The sequence below is a fragment of the Parasteatoda tepidariorum genome, chromosome 4 (genome assembly GCF_982258835.1).
Source record: "Parasteatoda tepidariorum strain Cologne lab strain chromosome 4, Ptep-v5.0, whole genome shotgun sequence".
Classification (NCBI taxonomy): Eukaryota; Metazoa; Arthropoda; class Arachnida; order Araneae; family Theridiidae; genus Parasteatoda; species Parasteatoda tepidariorum.
This window is the reverse complement of record NC_141758.1, coordinates 105,349,048-105,371,884: the sequence shown is the minus strand read 5'-3', so window position 1 is coordinate 105,371,884 and position 22,837 is coordinate 105,349,048. Positions and strand designations below refer to the sequence as shown.

Below are 22,837 nucleotides of genomic sequence, written 5' to 3'. Positions count from 1 at the left end.
TTTATTTCAAAAGAACATTTGACGCAGGATTATGATGAATTTTAATATTCATTGTAATTAATATTATACGGGTTATTCATATATGCTGGTGGATATAATTGAAGTAATACTTTATGTTGGTGTCTTCATTTACCTCCAAAACATAAACTTAAAAATTTAATTTAGTCCTCGCAAATACATTTTAAATTTAAAGGAAGTCATTTACGTGCTTGAAAAGTTGCACATTATCCATCACCGGTAAGAACAAACATTTTCTTAATTTTAATGGCACAAGAGCCGAAAATGCTGCGTTGAACATAAGGTAGTAAATTGTAAGAACGTGATTTTTTTTTTTTTTTTGCATTATTGTAAATTAGAATAATTAAAATTGAATCTTTCAAAAATTTATCTATATTTTTTTATAAGGCACATGTTCATATTTTAGTCTTTTAATTTGCTTGATGCGTGTTATTTCGCGAAATTAGCGATATAGGGTGACTAATTACACTATTGAAAGGAAACGGTTATTTAGTTTTCATATTTATCTCAAAAAAAGCATTTGGTCAAAGCTTTAGCTCATTTTCAACTTGACGATTTGTTGTATGTACATATAGATGAACTGTAATCGAATTTAATTAGTGTTAATACTTGTGGACTTTAATATTGCGTGGCAGATTTAATCCTAGGGCACTGGGCTCATGTCCAAGAGTTCGTGGGTTCGATCCCAGAAAAACCGAAGACTCCCCTTGTTGTAACAACACCTCCTGGAAGAACGAAGGCCTCAGCATCAATTTCAGTAGTCCGACGTGACGAACATAAACTGCGCAGTCGATGAAAAAGAAAAAAGATGTCACTACGTTTGGACTTAAGTTGCGCAGTGGTGGAAAATACGAAAGATGCCATTACGTTTGGACTACTAAAGGATCCAATTTCTTGTTTATGGTTACCCGTGCTAAGGCCTTCTCTTTTCTTGGAGGTATTGGTTGTAAATGGTGACTGATGCACGTTAAATCTGTCGAGTAGCATAGTCCTCCATGTTCCCATTACAGATCAATACCTCTGTGGGTACTGATTCAAGAGTTTCCTTGTCTCTTGGATGGGTTCAAAATTACAAGGCAACGGAGTTGAACATTAGTAGTCGTAAACACAGATTTGGGTCGGGTGTTCAACGAGGATATATATTTTTAAAAAAAAAAGAAGACCCTAATGCTCAGAGCCGCGATGGCTCAGGGGATCGAGCATTGGCCTTCCAATTATGTGAAGTGGGTTCGAATCCCAGCGATGACTGATCGATACGAATTTCGCATCTGGCTTGCACCAACCACAGTGCTAACGTAAAAATATCCTCAGTAGTAGATGGATCATGGGTGAGAGTCCCCTTTGCCGTTAGATTAATCGTAGAAGGTTTGTGGGGTTTTCCTCTCCATGTAACGCAAATCCAGGTTAATACAATAAGAAACTCCTCCACGAAAGCAAATTTCTCCTAATACTTCATCTAGAAGTTCCCTTGTCTTCTGGATTGGATTCAAAATTACAAGGCTCCGGAATTGCACATTAGTAGCCGTAAACTAAAAATTTGGGTAGTCTTTCCATCGAAGGTTATAAAATAAACAAAATCACATAGTCGTTGCCATGATGACTCAGGGGATAAAGCGTCTGCCTTCCAATGAAGTGAACCGGTATCGAATCCCAGCGATGACTGGTCGATACTAATTCCGCGCCCGGTTCGTACCGACCACAGTGCTTACGTAAAATATCCTCAGGGGTAGACGGATCATAGGTTTGAGTCCCAATGCCATCGGGCTAACCGTGGGAGACTTTCGTGGTTTTCCTCTCCCTGTAACGCAAATGCAATATAGTGAAATCAAAAAGTCCACCAAGATGGCAAATTTCTCCCAATACTTAATTCAGGAGATCCCTTGTCTTCCGGATTGGGTTCAAAATTACAAGGCAATGGAGTTGAACAACAGTAGTAGTAAACCCAAAAATTGGGTCAGCTGTTCAACGACGGTTATAAAATCACATAGTCGCTTTGGAAAATATCCGAAATATATACTAGGTATAGTTTAGTGACACTGTCCGGTATGCGTTTGCCCGGCACCCCCTACATTCAATTTTTTTAAGGTCAAGTGTCTCTGCTCAGTGTGCATTTAACCGGTATTCCGAACACTGATATTTCTCCTAACTATCCTCTGCAGATATTAAAATATCGAATAAATAAAATAATATCAACGAATAAATTAATATCAAATCGGATATCACGAATATATCTGACATTCACCAAAGCGACTAAGTGATTGTTGACATTCACCAAAGCGACCAAGTGATTGTTGACATTCACCGGTGAAAGTCGACATTCTCTTGATTTTGTTAATTAACGGTAGCATATGCACTTCTCTAATTAGTTTGGCCAAATTAGAATTACTTTTAAAACCAACTTTTCCTATTTCCATCAGTGTTAATAACAGAGGGCATGCCTTATCTAGAGATGAAATTTATCTTCCAATAAATTTCCTGCATAATGATAACTCGGTATTATCAATTAAATGTATCATATCCATCAAAATACATTGAAAGGGGGTTTTAAGTCAGAGGCCGTAATTCAAAGTACAGTTTATTAATGTATTTCTAAAGATCGCAATTTAGGGCACCAGCATTTGAGATTATAAATATTTCTCCTACAACTAATAATGAATGTCATTCTATTGAGGGAAATATCATATTTTATTCAAACAAATTAAATGACTTTTGCGTTGTTTTGTAATGCATTCTAACTTTCTAGTTCGAAACAACATGAACTTCAATGAGAAAAATGAAAGACAGTTAAATGAAGAAACCCATTTAGCCAATGGGTTTAAAATTAATAAATAAATTTAAAATTTTGTCTAGCCTTAAATAAAGACGCAGCGTTTCAAAATTTGGAGGTAGTCTTGATGATGAAAGAAACTTATTGTGAAAGTGATGCACCCTTTGCGCATTTTATTTGTTTAATACGAGACAGAAATTTAATATTTCTTTTTTAGTTCGCATGCTTTCTTAAAAACATAACTTAATTGGTTGTTTTATTCATTTGAGTTTTGTGCTTTAAGATACTTGTGCCAGAAAGTGGTCAGAATTTTTGTTGCTGATGATTTAGTTTTCATCGTTTTTTTATGACTGGTGATAAGTTTGTTTGTAGCGCTGTTTCAAGAAGTGATAATTCTACTTATAGCGCTGTTCTAATAAGTGATAATTCTATTTTTAACACTGTTTCGATAGGTGATAATTCTGTATTCAGCTATCAGAAAGTAATTTTCACGAGACACTGAGTTTATCCAAATATTATTTTGAATTGTTTAACAGTTCTTTTATACATATATTTTGAGAAACTGAAATGTGTTTCTTACACGAGAAGTTAATTTAAGCAGATCAAAAATTTCAATAAAAATCTTCCACGTGTAAATTAAAGTAAGTAATAGATTCAGGCAAATTTGGCGAGCCTGCTAATTTCTCTTGAAAAATAACAACTCATAATTGTTATTTATAAATTCTCATGTAACAATATTTACCGGCAATGTTCATTTACCATCCCTTCTTAAGGTATTCTCCAATATATTTACGTTGTGCACCATCATAGAGCATTTTCATACAGTATTATTATAATTATTTTTATTAATTTTTTTTTTTTCGAAAGGCAGGCACTGAACTTTATTCGTTTTGCCTTAAGAGATGCCAGAGGTGTTACTCATTTCGCGTTACCCAGTGGGTACCTGTGAACCAAAGTCACGGAGGCGAGTAACCTTGCCTACGCCACACTGCCACAAACTCTTTCATAGAGTGGGCCACATTCACACATCACACACAGCAGAGGACAACACAAGAAAGAGAAACATCCATGCCCAGAGCGGGATTCAAACCCGCGGCCATTGGCTTCGCAGTTAAGCGTGCTAACCGCTCGGCCACCTGGCCGGCATACAGTATTATTATATTAGACAGCATTTTTAATCGAGATATTTAGTTAAAGCTTTACAATTTTTAAATGGTCTGTGACTGGAGCGAGCCGTAATCTCTGAGAAAGGGTCACGAGCGAGCAGGGAGCGGTACCCCCTTGTTAATTAGGTGGTATTGTAAAGAACTACTTGAGAATTTTGTCTAGAGAAAGCTCTGTTAAATTGTGTTTTTGATTTGTTCTATTTATATGTTATTAAGTGATGCTATGATACATCCTTTTTTGTTTTATATGCTTTTTTTTAATTGTCTTTTTGCATCTTTATCGATACAGCGCAAAAGAATTAACTCTTTGCGGGACAAAAATTTAAAATATATATATATATTGTTGTTGCTGTTGTTAATTTACGTCGCACTAGAGCTGCACAATGGGCTATTGGCAACGGTCTGGGAAACATACCGGAGGATGATCCGAAGACATGCCATCACAATTCTGATCCTCTGCGGAGGAGATGGCATCCCCGCTTTGGTAGCCCGACGACCAGCGCGCGAAGTCGAGCACTTTACGGTAGCACAGTTTAACGAGGACCAATACCGCGCACCCTTGGTCCCTACGCAGACTGATCCAAGTGGTCGCCCACCCGCACACTGACCGCAGCCAGTGATGCTTGACTTCGGTGATCTGCTGGGAACCGTGTCTTAACGATCAGTCCACTGCGGGACATATATATATATATATATATATATATATATATATATATATATATATATATATATATATATATATATATATATATATATATATATATATATATATATATATATATATATATATATATATATATATATATATATATATATATATATATATATATATATATATATATATCTGCAAGATAAGCAAAGAGAATTGTAGCCAGATTAAGAGCATTCATACAGATTAGCTTTATCTTTCCATTTTTCAAAATAAGAGCAATGTAGTTTAAGAGATAAAAACTAGTAAAAAACTAGTGAATCGTATCATTTTATTTTATAACCGTCGTTGAACACCCGACCCAATTTTTGGGTTTACGACTACTAATGTTCAACTCCGTAGACTTGTAGTTTTGAACCCAATCCAGAAGACAAGGGAACTCCTGGACCTAGTATTGGGAGAATTTTGCCTTCGTGGAAGACTTTTTGATAGAACTATCCCGCATTTGCTTTACATGGAGGGGAAGACCACGAGAACCTCCCACGGTTAGCCTGATGGCTAGGGGACTCTAATCCATCATCCGTCTACCACTGAGGATATTTCACATCAGCACTGTGGTCGGGGTAAACCGAATGCGGAATTCGTATGGACCAGCCATCGCCAGGATCGAACTCGGTTCACCTCATTGGAAGGCGAACGCTCTATCCCCTGAGCCATCGCGGCTCTAGTGAATCATATTATTGTCAAAAATAAGATGGATAGTTTTTTCCCCACCGTTCCTGAAAGGTATAATACGCATACACGAAAAGTAAAAAAAAAAAGTAGCAGGCTGCCTTCTTGAATAATTTTTGATCTAATGATCGGATCTTCCCGTTCTAGGACTCAATCTTTAAAGTTTGAAACGGGGACCTCAAATATATAAATTAATCAGTATAGACGATATTTTGGCCTTTTTCGGAAAAATGATTTTTAAAAAAAAATTGAGGCGTCGGAAATTTTTTTTAATATGTCTGTACTGAACTTTAACAAGTTCTATGGAGCATTAAAAATTATTTCTACTTGCAGTTGTATCGATTTTTTCGTTGACTTTGCATTTCTAGTGTTTCTATAATTCAGCTTTACTACTTGGATAATAATAAACTTATGATATTTTTTTTAATGACGGGCAATTGGCGGTTGTCCCATTGGCCACGGAAATGCCAGAACTGCTACTCTCTTCTCGGCACCTGTGGCGAAGCCACGGCGGTGGAGCAGCGTCGCCCACGTCACACAACCACAAACCCGTTTATAGGGCGGGTCACATTCATACAATCACACACAAAGGAGAAAGAACATAGAACACAGAGAGAAAGAAACATTCATGCCCCGAGCAGGATTCGAACCCGCGACCAGCTGCTTCGCAGTCAGGCACGCTAACCACTCGGCCACCAGGTCGACTAAACTTATGATATAATAGTAAACATAATTGAGTTCATCACTTTTTCGATGAATGTATGATTTACAAAATAGCTCTGAACTTTTTCATGTAAAATAGTGACCTTGCGTGCATTATAAAATTTTACATTGATAGATATAATGACATGGATATACACAAAAATTCTTATCTAATCTAATGAATATAAAAAAACATGTTTGTACATTTTAAAATACCCTAATTACACATTTCAGATATATCTACTCTCTGTATTAATAAAAAATAAGTATCAACTAAGATATATTGAGGAAAAATTAAGAATCTTAAATATTTTTCCTTGCTAAATTTCAGATGGTTTCAATTATTTTTTTCGATAGATATGATAAAAGTTATAAAAGAAAAAAACTTGTTTAAAAATATTAATAAAATATTTTCGAGTCTATCTGAGCTATAAGTTCATTTTTATTTTCAATGCCATTCTGTAATAATGTTAGTACAATGACGTCATATTGTTCTAAAATTGTTGAATTAATAATTTGATCTTGTAAATGTTGGTATAATAATACTGATTCTTGAAAAAACAAAGCAAGATGATGAAATTTCTGAAAAAACTGTGAGTTTTATAATATTTATTTAGATTTATCATTGATAATTAAGGTAATAACGATAATAATATATTACTTTACTTTTAAGTTGGTTTTTGAAGTTAATATGCATCGTATTAAATTCTAAAGCAAAATGCAGTCCTATTTCTTAAACAATTCTCGTTAGGAACAAATTAATCATATATTATGAGTAGATTTTAAACAACCCGTGGACCAAAATTGCTTACTTCCTATAAATAATATTCTTATGAAAACGTAATATGAAACGAATCTATTTCATATAAATAATGCAATTTGCAACGCAAAATATAATGCATGCAAGTAATTGCAAGCATAATGTATGCAAGTAATGTATGCAAGTACCCATTCTGGTACTAATGTAGCTGTATTAATAATTTCTAGCACAAAAACTTGGAATATAGATAAAAGTTTGTAAAGAAATTCATTGTATCACTATGGCAAATGACATGAATTACTCCATATGAAAGATTTGTTAATATCGGAAAATTAAATTGTATAGAAAAAAAGCAATACATTTCCTATGCATACATTTCCTTTCCTTTTCCGAATACTTTTGTAATTTTAATCACAATAAATCAAATCGCTTTTGTTAAGCCTAACTTACTTTATAGTTCCGTGTAAGAATATCAAATATAAAATTTTTCATGTTTACAATTAATAGGAAGCAAGAAAAAATTTATTAGTAACAACAAACTTAAGTTATTTTTAGTTTTAAAGAGTTCTTGCGAATATTTCAGTCTATATTTCGAATGAATTTTCTTTCTTCACATAAATAAAATACATCGCTTCACCTAACATAGTACTTTTTTTTGCATGCATTGGTGAATCTTGATGTCTTCATAAAATTCATTTTCTTTAAGTATATAAATAAAAATTATTATTTGAAGTTATTGTTAGATTTTAGGTAGAAAAAAAATATGTTGCGATTGGAAATGTCACATAATAGTAAAACCTCAAAAGAACTTTGTATCTATGTTACCATGACTGACCGAAATCAAATGAATGTCGACTTTCACCGGTGAATGTCAATAATCACATAGTCGCTTTGGTGAATGTCCGAAATATTTGTTATATACGATTTGATATAAATTTATTTCTTGATATCATTATATTTATTCGATATTTTATTACCTCCTAAGGATAGATTAGGAGAAAAATCAGTGTTCGGTGTAATGTATACCGGGCAGTGGCACTTAACTGGACCTAATTCGGACATTTACCAAAGCGTCTATGTGATTGTCAGCTTTCACCGGTGCAAGTCAACAACCGCCCATTTCTGTCATTTTCAATAACATCTATTATTACTAAAAAGAACTGCATTTTTTGTTGAGAAAAAAAAGAGAGTATAGACAAGAATGTTTCGTGAATAAGGTACATAAAAATGGAATTTTTACTGTATCTTCTATTTTTCTACTATTTATATCGCGATTTCTTGTTCTTTTAAAATCTCACTTTTTCACTTCAAGTCATTTCCCCTATTTTCTCTATAAAAAAAAATTTAAGAAAAAATAAATCACCAAATTGAGAGGGGTGCCCTATCGTAAATTTTTGCACTGAGTTTTTGAATATTTATAATTTTCAGGTAATAGCTTAACAGTAAAAGATTTTAGTAACTATAAAAGAGTCGATCCAAGTTCAATTTTAACTGCGACCTCTTTTCCGCATCTTAATGTTTGTTGGAGTTTATTTATCTCAGATATTCTTTTTTCTACATTACTTGAAGCTTATCAATCTTCAATATCTTATCAATCTTCTACCAGACTCCAAAACTGGTGATTTCCAGTTCTGGAGTCTCAGCATCGAATAAAAGCATAGAATCGGTTAAGGTTTCTTTAGATTTATATGCAATAGAAACATCATTATTCTAATATGTTTATCCAATATTTTTTTTTAAATCTGAAATCAACAGGCACCAAATATTGAATAGTAGCCGTATCTTTATAGTATACAGACATTTTTATTCTTTGGTATTTTTTAAAAATCTTAAAAGCGAAGGATCTATCAAAAATCTTTCCTTTTTTGACACTCATTACAAGTTAATGAAGAAAAATGTTGCAACGTAACAGTCCATTTTTAGGCTTAGTGCACTTGTTTCACAAGATCTTTTAAAATTACTTGGTAAATAAAAATTTTCTGCGAAAAAATATATTATCCAAATTCTTTTCTATATGAAACGTAAATCCATGCTTTGTTTTCTGAATTAAAATGATAGATTAAAATGATCTATCAATTAAAAAAAAAGAAGAAAAGAAGAATATTCTTTTACCGGTAAAAATAAAAACGCCGTAGCTTAAGCGACAAACGCTTGAATCAAAGCTATAGTTTTAAATTAAGCATGCCATTTTACGGTACAGATTTGTTTGGAATTTTGACTGTACAAATAATTTAAAGACTTTCGAAGCCAATTTGGAGAGATTTTTACATTTAAATAAAAAGTAACGTCATTGGGAAAATCGTGACATTCGTCGAATCAGAAAAAACGCAGGCTCGGCACATGAAGTCGCTTAAAAGTCCTGGTTTCTTAGGACAGGACGCCGTCAGCTGGAAATCAGCGCTAACCTCTGATTGGTCCATTTGTGCGTTTGATAGTATACGTCATCGAGCGCTCATCTTGAACTACAATTGCCGTCCAACTCAACTGCAGTTGGATTACAACGTGACGTTAACCACAGAAGCAATGGCGGACAACATCCAACAGCACATTGAAATCAGCCAAGATTTTGATTTTGACATTAAACATAGCTTCTTCATTAAACATAGCACTCTTCATTTAACTCAGCTATAATGTGTTTTTTCTTGGACAAAGTCATTATTTGTTCTCTAAAACACTGGTCGACAATAACAAAATCAATACAAATTCAAAATAAATGTTCGTTTACGTTATTAACGCATGCGCAATGAGAGATAATGTCTGCGTTGGACCGACTGCTCACGCTGAGCTAACAAAAAAGTATTTTTTTGGCGTCAGCTCTACGTCAACTTTCCGCTGACGCCCAGATAAGGCGCTAATTCTAAGAAACCAGGCCTTGGGCTAACAAACCAGTATTTTGTTGGCGTCAGCGGGACGTTGACGTCCCGCTGACGCTCAATTAAGTTGCTTGTCCTAAGAAACCAGACCTTTACTGGTATGCAATTGGGTATAATATAAAAAAACACAACTACTTCCACTTAGTAGGAATAACATTTACCATGACGCAATGCTAAATTCTATGCCACTCCACATAAATCAATTATTAATCAAAAATCGAATATCAATTACTTTTCTTTATAATGCAATAAAATCTGGCGAGCAGCTATTTAAACGATCAAACACTTCGTTTGCTTATTTGTGGCTTGAAGTTAGGCTCGCAGAAAATGCCGTTCATGGGTTAAATTTAGTAGGAATAACACAACCTGTGACGTAGGCTATAGTATACCCAATAAAATCTGATTTAAATCACGTGGTTAGGCATAATCGCATTACTTCCTTTGGAGTTGAAAGTACCAAATCATAAAAATGAGTACAAAAATATCAATTTGTGAAACTTTTCATGGAACCAGACAATTTAAGGTTGGTGTAACTGGTATAAATATCAAACTTACGTAAGTGAAAATAAAAGATTTTCCAAAAATCCGTAAGTTCAAAATTTGAACTACGAAATCAAAACATTAAACGATTCAAGAGTCTTTGCTCTACGAAAAACTGCGAATTTTGGAAGATTACAGATTTTGATGGTTTCAGAGATAAAAAATGCAGCTTATTATTATTTTAAAAATAATTTTGAACTTCTATTGATTAAACTGTATAGTTTAAATAAATATAAATTATAATTTTGAAATAAAGAAAATATATCTAATTTCTTAAGGAACTTAATTATGGAACTAAACCATGGCAATTTTACAACTATAATGTTTTCGCGTCCACACATTTTTCACATATTTGAAAACGAAGAATCATGAAGGTACTCAATTCAATATTAAAATAATGCTCAAAATTGTAGTTGAATATTTTTAACGGGTAGGCATCAGTATTTTTTAGCACCTTGCTGCTAATTTCTATGTAATGACGTCATGTTAAAGAAGCAATAAACAACTAAACTCTGTGTTCGATAAATTTCTTTGACATTGAAAATTTGAATAATCTCAAAAGATTTTTCGTATTGCGAAGAAATAAAATCCTTAATTTGAATCAGTCATGTTTAAGTGGATTAAAAAAAGCTGCGTGAGTACATATTAAAATTTAAAAATTTTAGTTTAAAAGTTTCAGAAGATTTTTTGATTAATAAGGGTGTAAAGAAAAATTTTCGTCAAAAATGTAGACCTTCACAACATAATTTATTTTATTACTCGTATATTTATTTTTAACGTCTAAAAATGAAATACAATAAAATAAAATAAAAAACCGGTTGAATTTCCTTGCTCCCGGCTAACTGAAAAGTAAACATTTTGTTTCTTTTCCGTATTAGATATTAAAATGATTCTAAGGAATCTTAGCTTAATGACAAGTTATATGAAAAGCTAATTAAAAATTATATTAAATATGGAATAAAAAAATCTGTTCTGTTACGTTGAATCAAAATGAAAATTAATTCGATGTGATACGCATAGAAATTATGTTTTATTTAGTTTATAAGTTGTTTATTGTATTGTATTTGTTTAGATTCTTTTAACACATAAAATCTGTCATTGTAAAAGACATGTTTAATCTGACATGGAAGTTAAGAATCAAAAAATGAAGAAAAATTGAACAAGTCCGTCAATATGCGTATATTAAGTGCAAAGAAATCCTATGATTTCCCTTTAATTATTCAAAAAAAGTTTTTAGGTTTTTATTTGAACATATCGGATCTTTCTATCGGATTTTACTGTAATTAAAGGTTTATGCATCTTACGCATTTTTTTGTTATTTAATTTTTATGTTCTTTTATAATACTTGATGAGTAGAGAAAATTTTTGTGCAGAAACGTAGCAACTTAATAATATTTAACTTAATAATTCGTTTTTAAAAAAAAAAAAAGTTGAAATAATAATTAACTTACGCTTTGGAAGTATTGCCAACGACGTGTCTATGCTTCAAATATGTTAGTACCAAATAAGAAAAAGTAAAATGTTCATATCTATGAAAGACGACTGCGAACCTGGTGTAAAAGCCATTATTATTTTTTTTCTTATAGTATTTAAAAATTCCGTAAATGACAACGTTCTGATCATCCGCCATTTTGTCTTTGCATTTCCATATTCCATTTTATTTTATAATCGACGTTGAACAGCTGGCCCAAATTTTTGGGTTTACGACAACCAAAGTTCAACTCCGTAATTCTTTCACCCATTTTCAACTCCATCAACACCAAAGTTTAACTTGTAATTTTAAATCCAGTTAAGAAAACAAAGGAACTTCAGGATATTGAGAAATTTACCTTCGTGGAGGACTTTTTGGTGGGACTAAACCGCATTTGCTTTACATGAAGAGGAAAACCACGAAAACCTCCAACGAGTAGCCTGACTGCAATTGGACTCTAACACACTGTGAATGGTGAAAGCCGGATGCGGAATCCATATCGATCAGTCAGCGCAGGGATTCGAACTCGGATCACCTCATTGGAAGGAGAACGCATTATTTTTTAATATTTCTTCTTTCAGTATCCCACACAACCTATTGTTTTCTTCATGAGAGCCGAAAGTTATCTTCTTTAGAATTCCATGACTAAATAAACCACATGATGACTATTTTTTCATGTTTTCTGCAATGTTCCATCTGCGCATATCCTACAGGAAGCTTATCAATGCATATGTCTTACATTGATTGTTTTGGACTTCTTTTTATGACTTGATGGCAAATGCAGCCTAAATATGTTTTATAAATTCATTTTGCAACTTTATTTATTTTAGAAAGTGTAGGAAATGGAGACCATTGATACACTGCAAATTTCTTTTTTAAGAATAACTAATAAATAAATATTTTTCAATCTTTAAATTTGCATAATATGGGTATGGAATAATTTTACACTGATTTAGCTTGCTAACTTTCTTGGCAAAGAACAAAAATGAAAGTAGCCGTAGTTTTTATTTTAAACAAAATTATAAAATGTTAAATATAATGATATCAAGGATCAAAATATTATAATATCAAGCAGTGAAAAAGTTTTCATGGTATGTATCATGTATTTAACTGTTTCATGTATTGTAATACATTCTTAAAAGTATCATTTCCAATAATACCCTACATCAAAGTTATTTTTAACTTCTTTCGAATAACATATTTCTTGTAAACTAAATTTCTAATATAGTATTAGCGAATATAGTATAATAGAGTCGATTTCAAGAAAAAACTTTTCGTTCAAAACTAGTTTCGTTCAAGAAAAAACTTTATTGTCAAACTTTTCCTGACACCAGTAATGTTCGATTTATTGTGGTACTAAGTACAACTAGAAATTTCCTAACTGGTGTTGTGGTTTTAGGTACCTATTAATGCCTTAAAGGGCTTCCGTAAAAAGTTTCTGCATCATTTTCAAAATGGATTAGTACCAACTTTTATTTTTTTAAAAAGAAGTTTAGTGAAGAAAACAAAATATTACTCTGTAAATTTTTTTTTTTGTAATGATAGGATTTCCGTCTACTTAGTGACAAACTTTATTTCAACGGATTGATTTCATATATGCTATTTAATTTGCGCTAACTATGTGGAATTAGGACAAGAAAGTTACTCTTTCAGAATGCATTACAGCTGATACAATTTTAAGATAATTAATAGATGAACAGTAGCAGTAAATTGAACAATATGATATCAATAATCAAGCGAAGACACCGTCGAAAGTCTGAGATTCTTATAGTTAACTTCACTTTTTTTCGCATTTCGTCACGTTTTGGGAACTTCCTTTTTTGTTTGAAATCCACTCTTTTTCATTTTTGAAAATTAAAAATCCTTTTACTCAAAAACTCAGTGTGAAAGAAAATTTTAATAATTATTAAGGTACTATTTCAATTCAACTGCAACTTTTAATTTCCAAGTGTTTTGAAACAAAATATTGGATTATAAAATACTTTTCACCTTATCTAATCTAAAGAGACTTTTTTACGCCAAAAATCTATCTCTGAAAATTTAAATAAAATAAATAGCACATTTTAGTTGCTTTTTGTATGATTTATAGATTTAACAACTAAGATTTAATGAGAAAGATAAATTTGTTGCCTTCAATATTAATTTCAGCTCGATTTAAATTGATTTTATATATATTTTCTGGTGAGAAAAGGAAAAAGAATTTTAATGAATTAAAATGTACTTTGAGCTCGTAGGTAAATTGTAATTCTATTTGAGCTATAAGCAAAGTTTTGTTCATGATGCTTTACGTTCTTACTGATAGAGCTATGACGTCACCGTGTTCTAAAAATATTAATCAAGTCAATTGTTCTTGTTATAAGAACTTTTAATAATTTCGATCTTTTAAAAACAAATTGAGATGATGAACTTTCTAAAGAAGCTGTAAGTTTTTTTTATATTTAATTTCATACTAATTATTGATGATTCAGGTTATATTAATGAATAAGATATATTTCCTTACTGTATAATTCATTTTGAAGTTAATTTGAAAAGTGCTAAATATTAACGTATAAATGAACTTTGTATAGTTTCATTTTTTTAAATTTTGAATTAGATATATATTAGCAGTCTTGAACTTTTGGTTTTTAAACTACGTTTGGAGCAAAAGTAATATTTTCTTTAAGCTTGTAGGCAAACTTTAAATTCTTGTACTAATATAGCTATAATAATATTTTCTACGGTGAAAGTTATGATTAAAGATAAACGTATATAAAAACTGCGGTTACTTTGTGGCAAATTGCAAGATGCTTTGTTAACGCTTCTCTAAAAAAATTTATTATCTGTGTGAAACTGTAATATATCTAGTACACAGATATAGTTCCATGTTAACTATATCAATAGGTTTTAAAGCAAAGATTGTTAATTTTGATTTATATGGCAGTTACCACTTTTGTTACAAGATTCGCAATAGTAATTAGTATAATTAATAAGCAAGAAACATATGAAATATCAACTCAAATCTACTTTTATTGTATCAACCTGATTAGGTTATTAGAAAAAAAAATTTATCATCTTTTAAGTAAATATTTCAAGTGAACATTTTTGTCATCCGATGTAATAGATCAAATCACTGAATCCAGTTTTTCGTTTTTGTATGCGTTTGCAAATCTCATTGTCTGAATGAAATCGTATTTTCTCAATTAAGTCAATGACTGAAAATCTTATAATTTGATGTCGTTACTAGCTTCTCCTTGATTTTAGTATTGCTGAATTATATCAAAATAGCAAAAAGTCTCTAAAAAAGGCGAAATATTCTACAAATACTGCAAGAAAAATACCTGAAAAATTCACCGATACTTTAAAATGTGCTATTGATAGAGAAACATATTATAGAACACCTTATTTCTCATAATATAGAGTGGTATTAATTTTCATGCATCACGTTATAGATTTGTATTCATATTAAAAGAGGTTTTAGAGGAGAAATTAATAGTCTTGTACATTGCATTCTCGGAGTTTTATAAATCATTACTTTTCTGAAAACATTGGTAACCATATTTGGCATACAAGTTAGTTTTTTTTTTCAAGCCTAAATACCATATTTTTCTATTCTTAAAGATTATCAGAATGTCTCAGAAACTTAAATCGGCTTTTAGTGTTGAAACTACTTTTATTTCATACATAGTTCATTGAGGGATAAAATATTTCAATACCGCAGAAAGAATGAAAGAAAAAAAAATCTTTACACTTGTTGTACGCATCCAGTCCATTATTTTTTCTGTCGTAATAGCATCATTTTAGTTTCGGCGGTTAGCGTGCCTGACTGCGAAGCCATAGGCTGCTGGTTCGAATCCCGCTCTGGGCATAGATGTTTCTCTCTCTCTCTTTGTGCTGTCCTCTGTTGTGTGTGTGTATGGTGTGTGAATGTGGCCCACCCTATAAACGGGTTTGTGGCAGTGTGGCGTGGGCAATGTTGCTCGCCTCCGTGAATTTGGTTCACAGGTGCCCACTGGGTAACGCGAAATGAGCAACATTTCTGGCACAGTATAGGCAAAAGATTCAAATTCAATGCCTGCCATTGGAAGAAGAAAAAAAAGTTTTCAATTTGGCATTTTCTAGAGATTATATCTCTGATCGAAGTCTTCATACAAAAATTATAACGTTAACGTTTATGACGTAATATAATATAGGTATAACGTTTTAATTATAGGTATAACGTTTTATTAACGTGTTAATAAAATTATAACGTTTGTGACGTAATTGTGTGTTTTATGCACAAAATCTTCGCATATTTGAAAACGAAGAATCGGAAAAGTACTCAATTCAATATTAAAATAATGATCAAAAAATAATTGAATATTTTTAATGGGTACGCATCATTATTTTATAGCAGTTTGATGCTAATTTTTATTTAATGACGTCATATTAGAGAAGCAATAAACAACTAAACTCTGTGTTCCATAAATTTCTTTGATGCTGAAATTTTGAATACTCTCAAAAGATTTTCATTTTGAGAATTTTAATCTTTATTTTGAAAGAATTCAATCATGTTCAAGTGGGTTAAAAAAGCTGCGTGAGTATAAATTAAAATTTTATTAAAATGTAATAATTTATTTTAAAGTTTCACAAGATTGTTTGGTTTTTAGAAGTTAAGAGTCAAAATATGAAAAAAAAATAGAAAATGTTCGACTGTATGTGTATATTATGTGTAAAGAAATCCTATGATTTCCATTCAATTCCTCAAAAAAGAAGTTTTTCAATTTTTATTTGAATAAACCTTACTATCGAATTTTATTGTAATTTCAGGTTTCAGCATCTTATGCATTTTTTTGATATTTAATTTTTATAATCTTTCTTAATGCTTGATGAGTAACGAAAATGCTTCGTAGAAATTCAATAACTTAATAATATTTTTTTTAAAAATAAGTTGATATAATAATTAATAATAATTTGGAAGTATTGTCGACTACGTGTCTAAGCCTAAAATATAATGGCACCAAATAAGAAAATGATATACGTCTTTCACAAATAACAAAACTTAAAATATTCATATTTATGAAAAATGAAGAGTAACCTACTTTAAAAGCCTTTTTTATTTCTCGCTTACAGTATTTAAAAATTTCGTAACAGATAATGTTCTGATATTATGGCATTTTGTCTTTACATTTCCATAGTTTATTTTGTTTTATTTTATAACCGTCGTTGAACAACCATGCCAATTTCTTGGGTTTACGACTTCCAATGTTCGAATCCGCAGCCTTGTAATTTTTTAGCCAATCCGGAAGACAAGAAAACTACTGGAAGTGGGAGAAACATGCCTTCGTGGACAACTTTTTTGTTGGAAATAACCCTCATTTGCGTTACTCGGAAGGGAAATCACGAAAACTTCAAACGGTTAGAATGATGTCAGGGGGACTCTAACCCATAATCCGTCTACCACTGAGGATGAGACGTCGGCTTTGTGGTCTGTGCGAGTCGAGTGTGGAATTCATATCGACCAACCATTGCTGGGATTCGAATCTGGTTCATCTCATTGCAAAGCGAACGCTCGATCTCCTGAGCAACCACGACTCTACATTTCCATATATTTTATTTTATTTGATAACTGTCGTTGAACAGTCGACCCAAGTGTTTGGGTTTACGACTATTATGGCTAAACTCCGTAGCTTTGTAATTTTGAACCAAATCCAGAAGACAAGGAAACTCCTGAATCAAGTATTGGGATAAATTTGCCGTCTTGGAGGAATTTTCAATTGAACTAACCCGAATTTGCGTTACATGAACAAGAAAACCACGAAAACCACGAAAACATCCCACAGTTGGAATGACGTGAGGGGGACTCTAACCCATGATCTATCCTCCATTGAGAATATTTTACTTCCGCACTGTGTTCGGTGCAAGCCGGAAGCGGAATTCGTATCAAATAGTTATCTTTTGGATTCGAATCCGGTTCAAATCATTGGAAAAAGACCGCTGTATCCTCTCAGTCATAACGGATCATATTTCCACACAGTTAATATTGCAGCTACTTTTAAAACCCAGGTATTTGTTTAAAAAATGAATCAAGTTTATAGTTCTTATATTGTTCCAATATATCGCTGTAAAGAATTTCGACTTATACACCTTACAAGTACTGAAAGAAAATGAATTACAGAATTCACCCAGAATGCGAAAGTGATGAGTGATAGAAAATCATTGATTAAGAATTATTTTTCAATCTTTTTTCTTTCTTTCAGTATCTCCACACAATCCATTGTTTTCTTCATGAGAGCCTAAAGTTATCATCTTTAGGATTCCATGACTAAATAAGCCATAGAAGGAATATTTTTGGATGTTTTCTCTTGGTGAAAATGTTCCATCTGTATATGTCTTCTTACATTGATGGTTTTGGATTTGTTTTTTTTTATGACTCAAAGGCAAATGTAGTCTAAATATTATGATTTATTAATTGTGTTGCAACTTCATTTATTTTAAAAAGTGTAGAAAATGGAAGTCATTAGTACAATGTAAATTTCTTTTATTTAAATAAAATAATAAATAAATATCTTCCTGCCTTTTAATTTGCATAGTATGGGTATAGAGAAAAATTTTGCTCCGATTTAGCTTACTAACTTTCCAGGCGAAAAACAGCAATGAAAGTAAACATAGTTTTATAAGCAAATTTATATAATGCTAAATATAATAATATCATCAATCAAAATATACATTTTTCATTATACGTATTTAACAAAATAGAATTATTAAATCTTAAATTATAAAATATAACCATTTCATTCTTAAAAGCATTATTTCCATTAATACCTTATTTCTAATTTATTTTTTTATTTCTTTCGAATAACAAATTTCTTGTGAAATAGATTTCTTAATAAGCGAATAAACAGAGTCGAAACATTAAGAAACTTAAAGAAAATTTATGAAAAGCACTATTTTTAAATAAATACTTAAATTAATTTTCATTTTTTGAGGAAAAAACAGTATTTATCCGCTTTAGAGGATCGCAAAACTTGCAAATGTTTTCTCGACTCCAGTGATGCTTGATTTATTGTGGTACTAGGTACTACTGGAAATTTCATAACTGGTGTTGTGGTATTTGGTACTCATTACTACACTAGAAAAGGGCTTTCGTAAAATGATTCACATATCTTCTCTGAAACTATACCAAGATTTAATTATTTTTTTTGGGTACAAAAATCAAAATATTACTCTGAATAACTTGTTTGATAATGATTGGATTTCCATGAACTAATTTAATCTATCCTATCTTTATTTTTTGTGGGTAATAGCATATTTAAATTTCTTTACTAAACTGAATTATATTTTTAAACTAAATAAATAATTAATTTAATTTAAATTTGAAATTTATTAAATAAGAACATTAATAGAATTCTTCTACATAAGTACAATACTATGTCTTTGATGATAAAATACTATGTCTTTGATGATAATATACTGACTTTGTGCTAGAACATTGCGTTCATTGGCGAGCGAGCGCAGCGAGCCATGGTTCACGGCGTGAACCACATAGGATTGCATAGCATTTCTCGGGGGTTGGCGAGCGTTAGCGAGCAGGGGGCGGAGCCTCCTAGTTTATTTTATGTTTCTAGAGAAAATTCTGCGTTTGTTAAAATAGTTAAATTACGTTCCCCCCTGAAATAATTTGTAATTGTATCGAATTGTTTAATCGTGTTTGAATTTTTTGTAATTCTTATCATTGTGCATTCTTATCCCATAATATGTAATAGTGTAAATCATAATACAATTTGCTTGCTTTTTTTATTAATGTTTCGTTTACATTAGTTCTAAAGTATTTTGTATGAAACAGTTGCCTTAATGCCTCACGATATCTCTATAAATGAAAGAAATATGAGTGAAATCAGAAAAAAGTGTAAATTAGTTTGCAAGACTATTACACGAAAATTTTTTTTATTCAATTTAATGAAATTTATTTTGCACATATTTGTTTATACATCTTAAAAGATTCTCACGTGTGCTTTTCGCATCATTATTAAGTTTGAACCAACTGAAATATAATGAGGGAAGTAATATATTATCTTAAATATTTATCCTTGCTGGATTTTAGATATTTAATTTTCTATTTCTGATGGACACAAAAGAGCTATAAATGATTAAAAGGTGTATCAAACTCTTATGACAAGCTTTTGATTCCAGGCGAGCTGTAAGCTCGTATTTTTTATTTCCAATGCTATTCGTAATAATGTTAGCCCTGTGACGTCATCGTGTTCTATAGATATTAAATTAGTAATTTGCTCTTGTTATAAGTGTTGTTATGCTACTGAATATTTAAAATCATATCGAGGATAAATTTTCTAAAAAAATTGGAAATTTTGAAATAATATTTTTGATTTTTAATTCATAATTAAGATTGAGTTGAATAAGATTAATTTCCTAGTTCTTTTTTAAAATTATTATGTATCCCGTTGAATAATGCATAAATTAGCTTTGAACAGCTCCCTAAAATATCAAATATTAGGAACTGATTTTTAATAATCCTTTTGAACAAAACTGTAGGATTAATATTTAATAATAATACATGACAAATGATCATAATTATACTATTAATTCATTTATTCTTTGTGCAGATGTACAAATAATTTCTATGACTGAAATTCGGAATTTAGTACTAATGCACGATGCTTTTAAAAACAGTTAGACGAAAAATTCAATCTATGTTTTAAATTTGCCAATATGAAAACTCCATATTAATTGCATTCAAATTTTTGATAGAATGGGAAATTTAAATCGTGTCCCTGAAAAAGGAATACATTTCATTTTCTGAGTATTCAGAAGATTTTATACGCCAATAGACAATTTGAGTTTTGTTAATTTGGACTTGTTTTATAGTTCCTTACAAGATTACTAATTATGTTAATTTCATGTTTAGAATAGAATTAGTAGAAAATAAAAAAAAATATTTCATAATATTGAATTGCTTAAGTTATTTCAAATTTTCATAAAATTTCCTGTTATTATTTCACGTGAAAGTTTTTTCGTAGCGTAATTAAATTCATCGCTTCCTCAAACCTAGCAATTTTTTTTAATGCGATAGTGAATATTGATGGGTTTCTTTCTCTATAACATAAATGAATAAAATTATTTCTGTTGATATTCTTTTATTCAATTTTATTTTGAAATAAACTAAGTTCAGTAAGTGGAATGGCCACACAATAGTGTCACTTCGAAAGTATAATCAAGTACTCATACTGTCTTTTATCATAATTTTTTAAAACATAGTTTTTGAAATGTTTGTTTCCCAGGAAATAGAAAAAAAAAGTAATTTAGAACTCTAATCTTTGTAATGTTCTGTGATTTGGTAAGATGACGATACTAGTAATTATAATAGTGTCGACGGTCTGTCATTTTTATTTGCCAAACTGTCACATTTTCAGTGCTTTTAAAGTTATCTAAAACAATAAGTGCTTCTTTTTTAATTTTTTTTGGGGGGTATAGTTTTCATAAATCTAAATAATATAAAATCAATAGTAATTGAAGCAAAAACTCAATTATGCACTAAAATGAAAATTTATTCAGAGAATGTTTCGAATTTCTTATGTCTCGAATAAACCTGAAATTGTCATGAACAATAGCAACATACTCAGTGTTGATTGATCCTTATTTTAATTAAGTAATCTTTATTTCGATTTGAAGATTTGTAAAAATAATTTTCAAAACTGCAAACTTAAATTCCACGGAAAGGATAATATATGATAAAAATTGGATTTTTTTTTCTCTTTGTGAATTTTTTTGTATATTCCTTTCATATTACGTTTATACAAATGTTTATTGTTGATTTATTCATTCTTCTCTACATACGGAGAATTGGATTTAATTTATTGGCGACCAGCAAAAATCATTAGCTGCACTTTATTTCAAAAGGAAAACATAAAGCGATTTCCAAGTTTACCTGATATGAGAAGGTTCGTAATCTATGAAACACTTTTAATGGAGAATGTTTAAAAAGAACTAATAATTGAACAGTGCCTAATTTTATTTTGAATTTGTACTTGGTTTGTTAAAGGCTCGATACATTCCTTTCAAAATTTTGAACTATAATGTTAAACTGAATGAGTTCCTCTTCTTTCTTTTCAGGCGACGGGCCTTTGGAGGCAAGAGAAAAGGAGATGCTGAAGAACTGAAGAAGGAAAAGATTCCACTTCTTCATGTGACTCAAGAGGACGAGGAGGACTTCTTTCGTTGGAAAGTTCCTTTTCAGGAATGCAATTTGGTGAATTGTCAGCCTGATGTTCAGAAGGTGGTGAAGTTGTGTGAAGAGAAAGATTTGCTTGTTACCACCGCCAGTAAAGATGAAGTAACGGATCAGTCGACTAAAGTGGACTTAGTTTTCACCGATGTTGAATTGACACCATCTCTTCATCGTGTCTGGCTGGATGTCAACTACATCTTAAGAGAGGTAAGTCCAAAAATGTGAAGAAATAAGTGATTCAAAATAGAAGAACGTTTTGAGATAGCTCCTTATCTTATAAAAAAGAGCTCGACAGAAACGCTGACACTGTGTGAAGGCAGACCAATTTAAGTCAATTTTTCGCATGTAATTCATATTATTTTACGTAAATTGTTGCATACCTTTTTCATTCACTCTCTCCGTCGGTAAAGTTTTTTATGAGCACATTGTTTGCCATTAATTAATTTTGGAACTAACAATGAAATATGGGTTTATAATACGTGACGAAATTTGGTAAATGTGGCAAAATTTGATAATTATATCGTGATATCTTAAGGCATGGCATAAATACCATTTATTCGATTTAATTTATTTTTTGGATTTGGGCTTTCTTCTAAATATGTGGTAATAAGATCTATATGTTTGAAATCCACAATTTCTCACAATTCCACAAATGTGAAGAAGTTACCAAAAGAAAAAAAAATTGCGAATGAATGGTTTAAACACCGTATATTTTTGTTTTCATCACCAAAGTTATAAATTTTTTGTTGCCAGAACTGCCATTATCATGTAGTACGGCACTTTTTCACTGAAATTTTTTTTTCGTGTAGTATTTGAGTATGAATCAAAAAATTTTGTGAATAATTAAAAATTAAAGCTGCTGTGATACGATGTTGAGGACAACTATCGTCACAAGTGTTTTAAATTTTTGCCAAGAAGGGTTGAAAAGTATTTTCTCGAAAAATTTTGCAATCACAAA

The 22,837-nt window shown here is 31.1% G+C and overlaps 1 protein-coding gene across 1 annotated transcript; it reads left to right on the top strand.

Annotated features, from left to right (window-relative positions):
• The first annotated feature begins 13,983 nt into the window (after positions 1-13,983).
• Positions 13,984-22,194, top strand: LOC147812518 (uncharacterized). The gene is made up of 2 exons (XM_087160409.1): positions 13,984-14,099; positions 21,765-22,194. The coding sequence occupies exons 1-2, from the start codon at positions 14,077-14,079 to the stop codon at positions 22,102-22,104; spliced, it is 363 nt and encodes a 120-aa protein (XP_087016535.1). The 5' UTR covers positions 13,984-14,076; the 3' UTR covers positions 22,105-22,194.
• Positions 22,195-22,837: the final 643 nt, after the last annotated feature.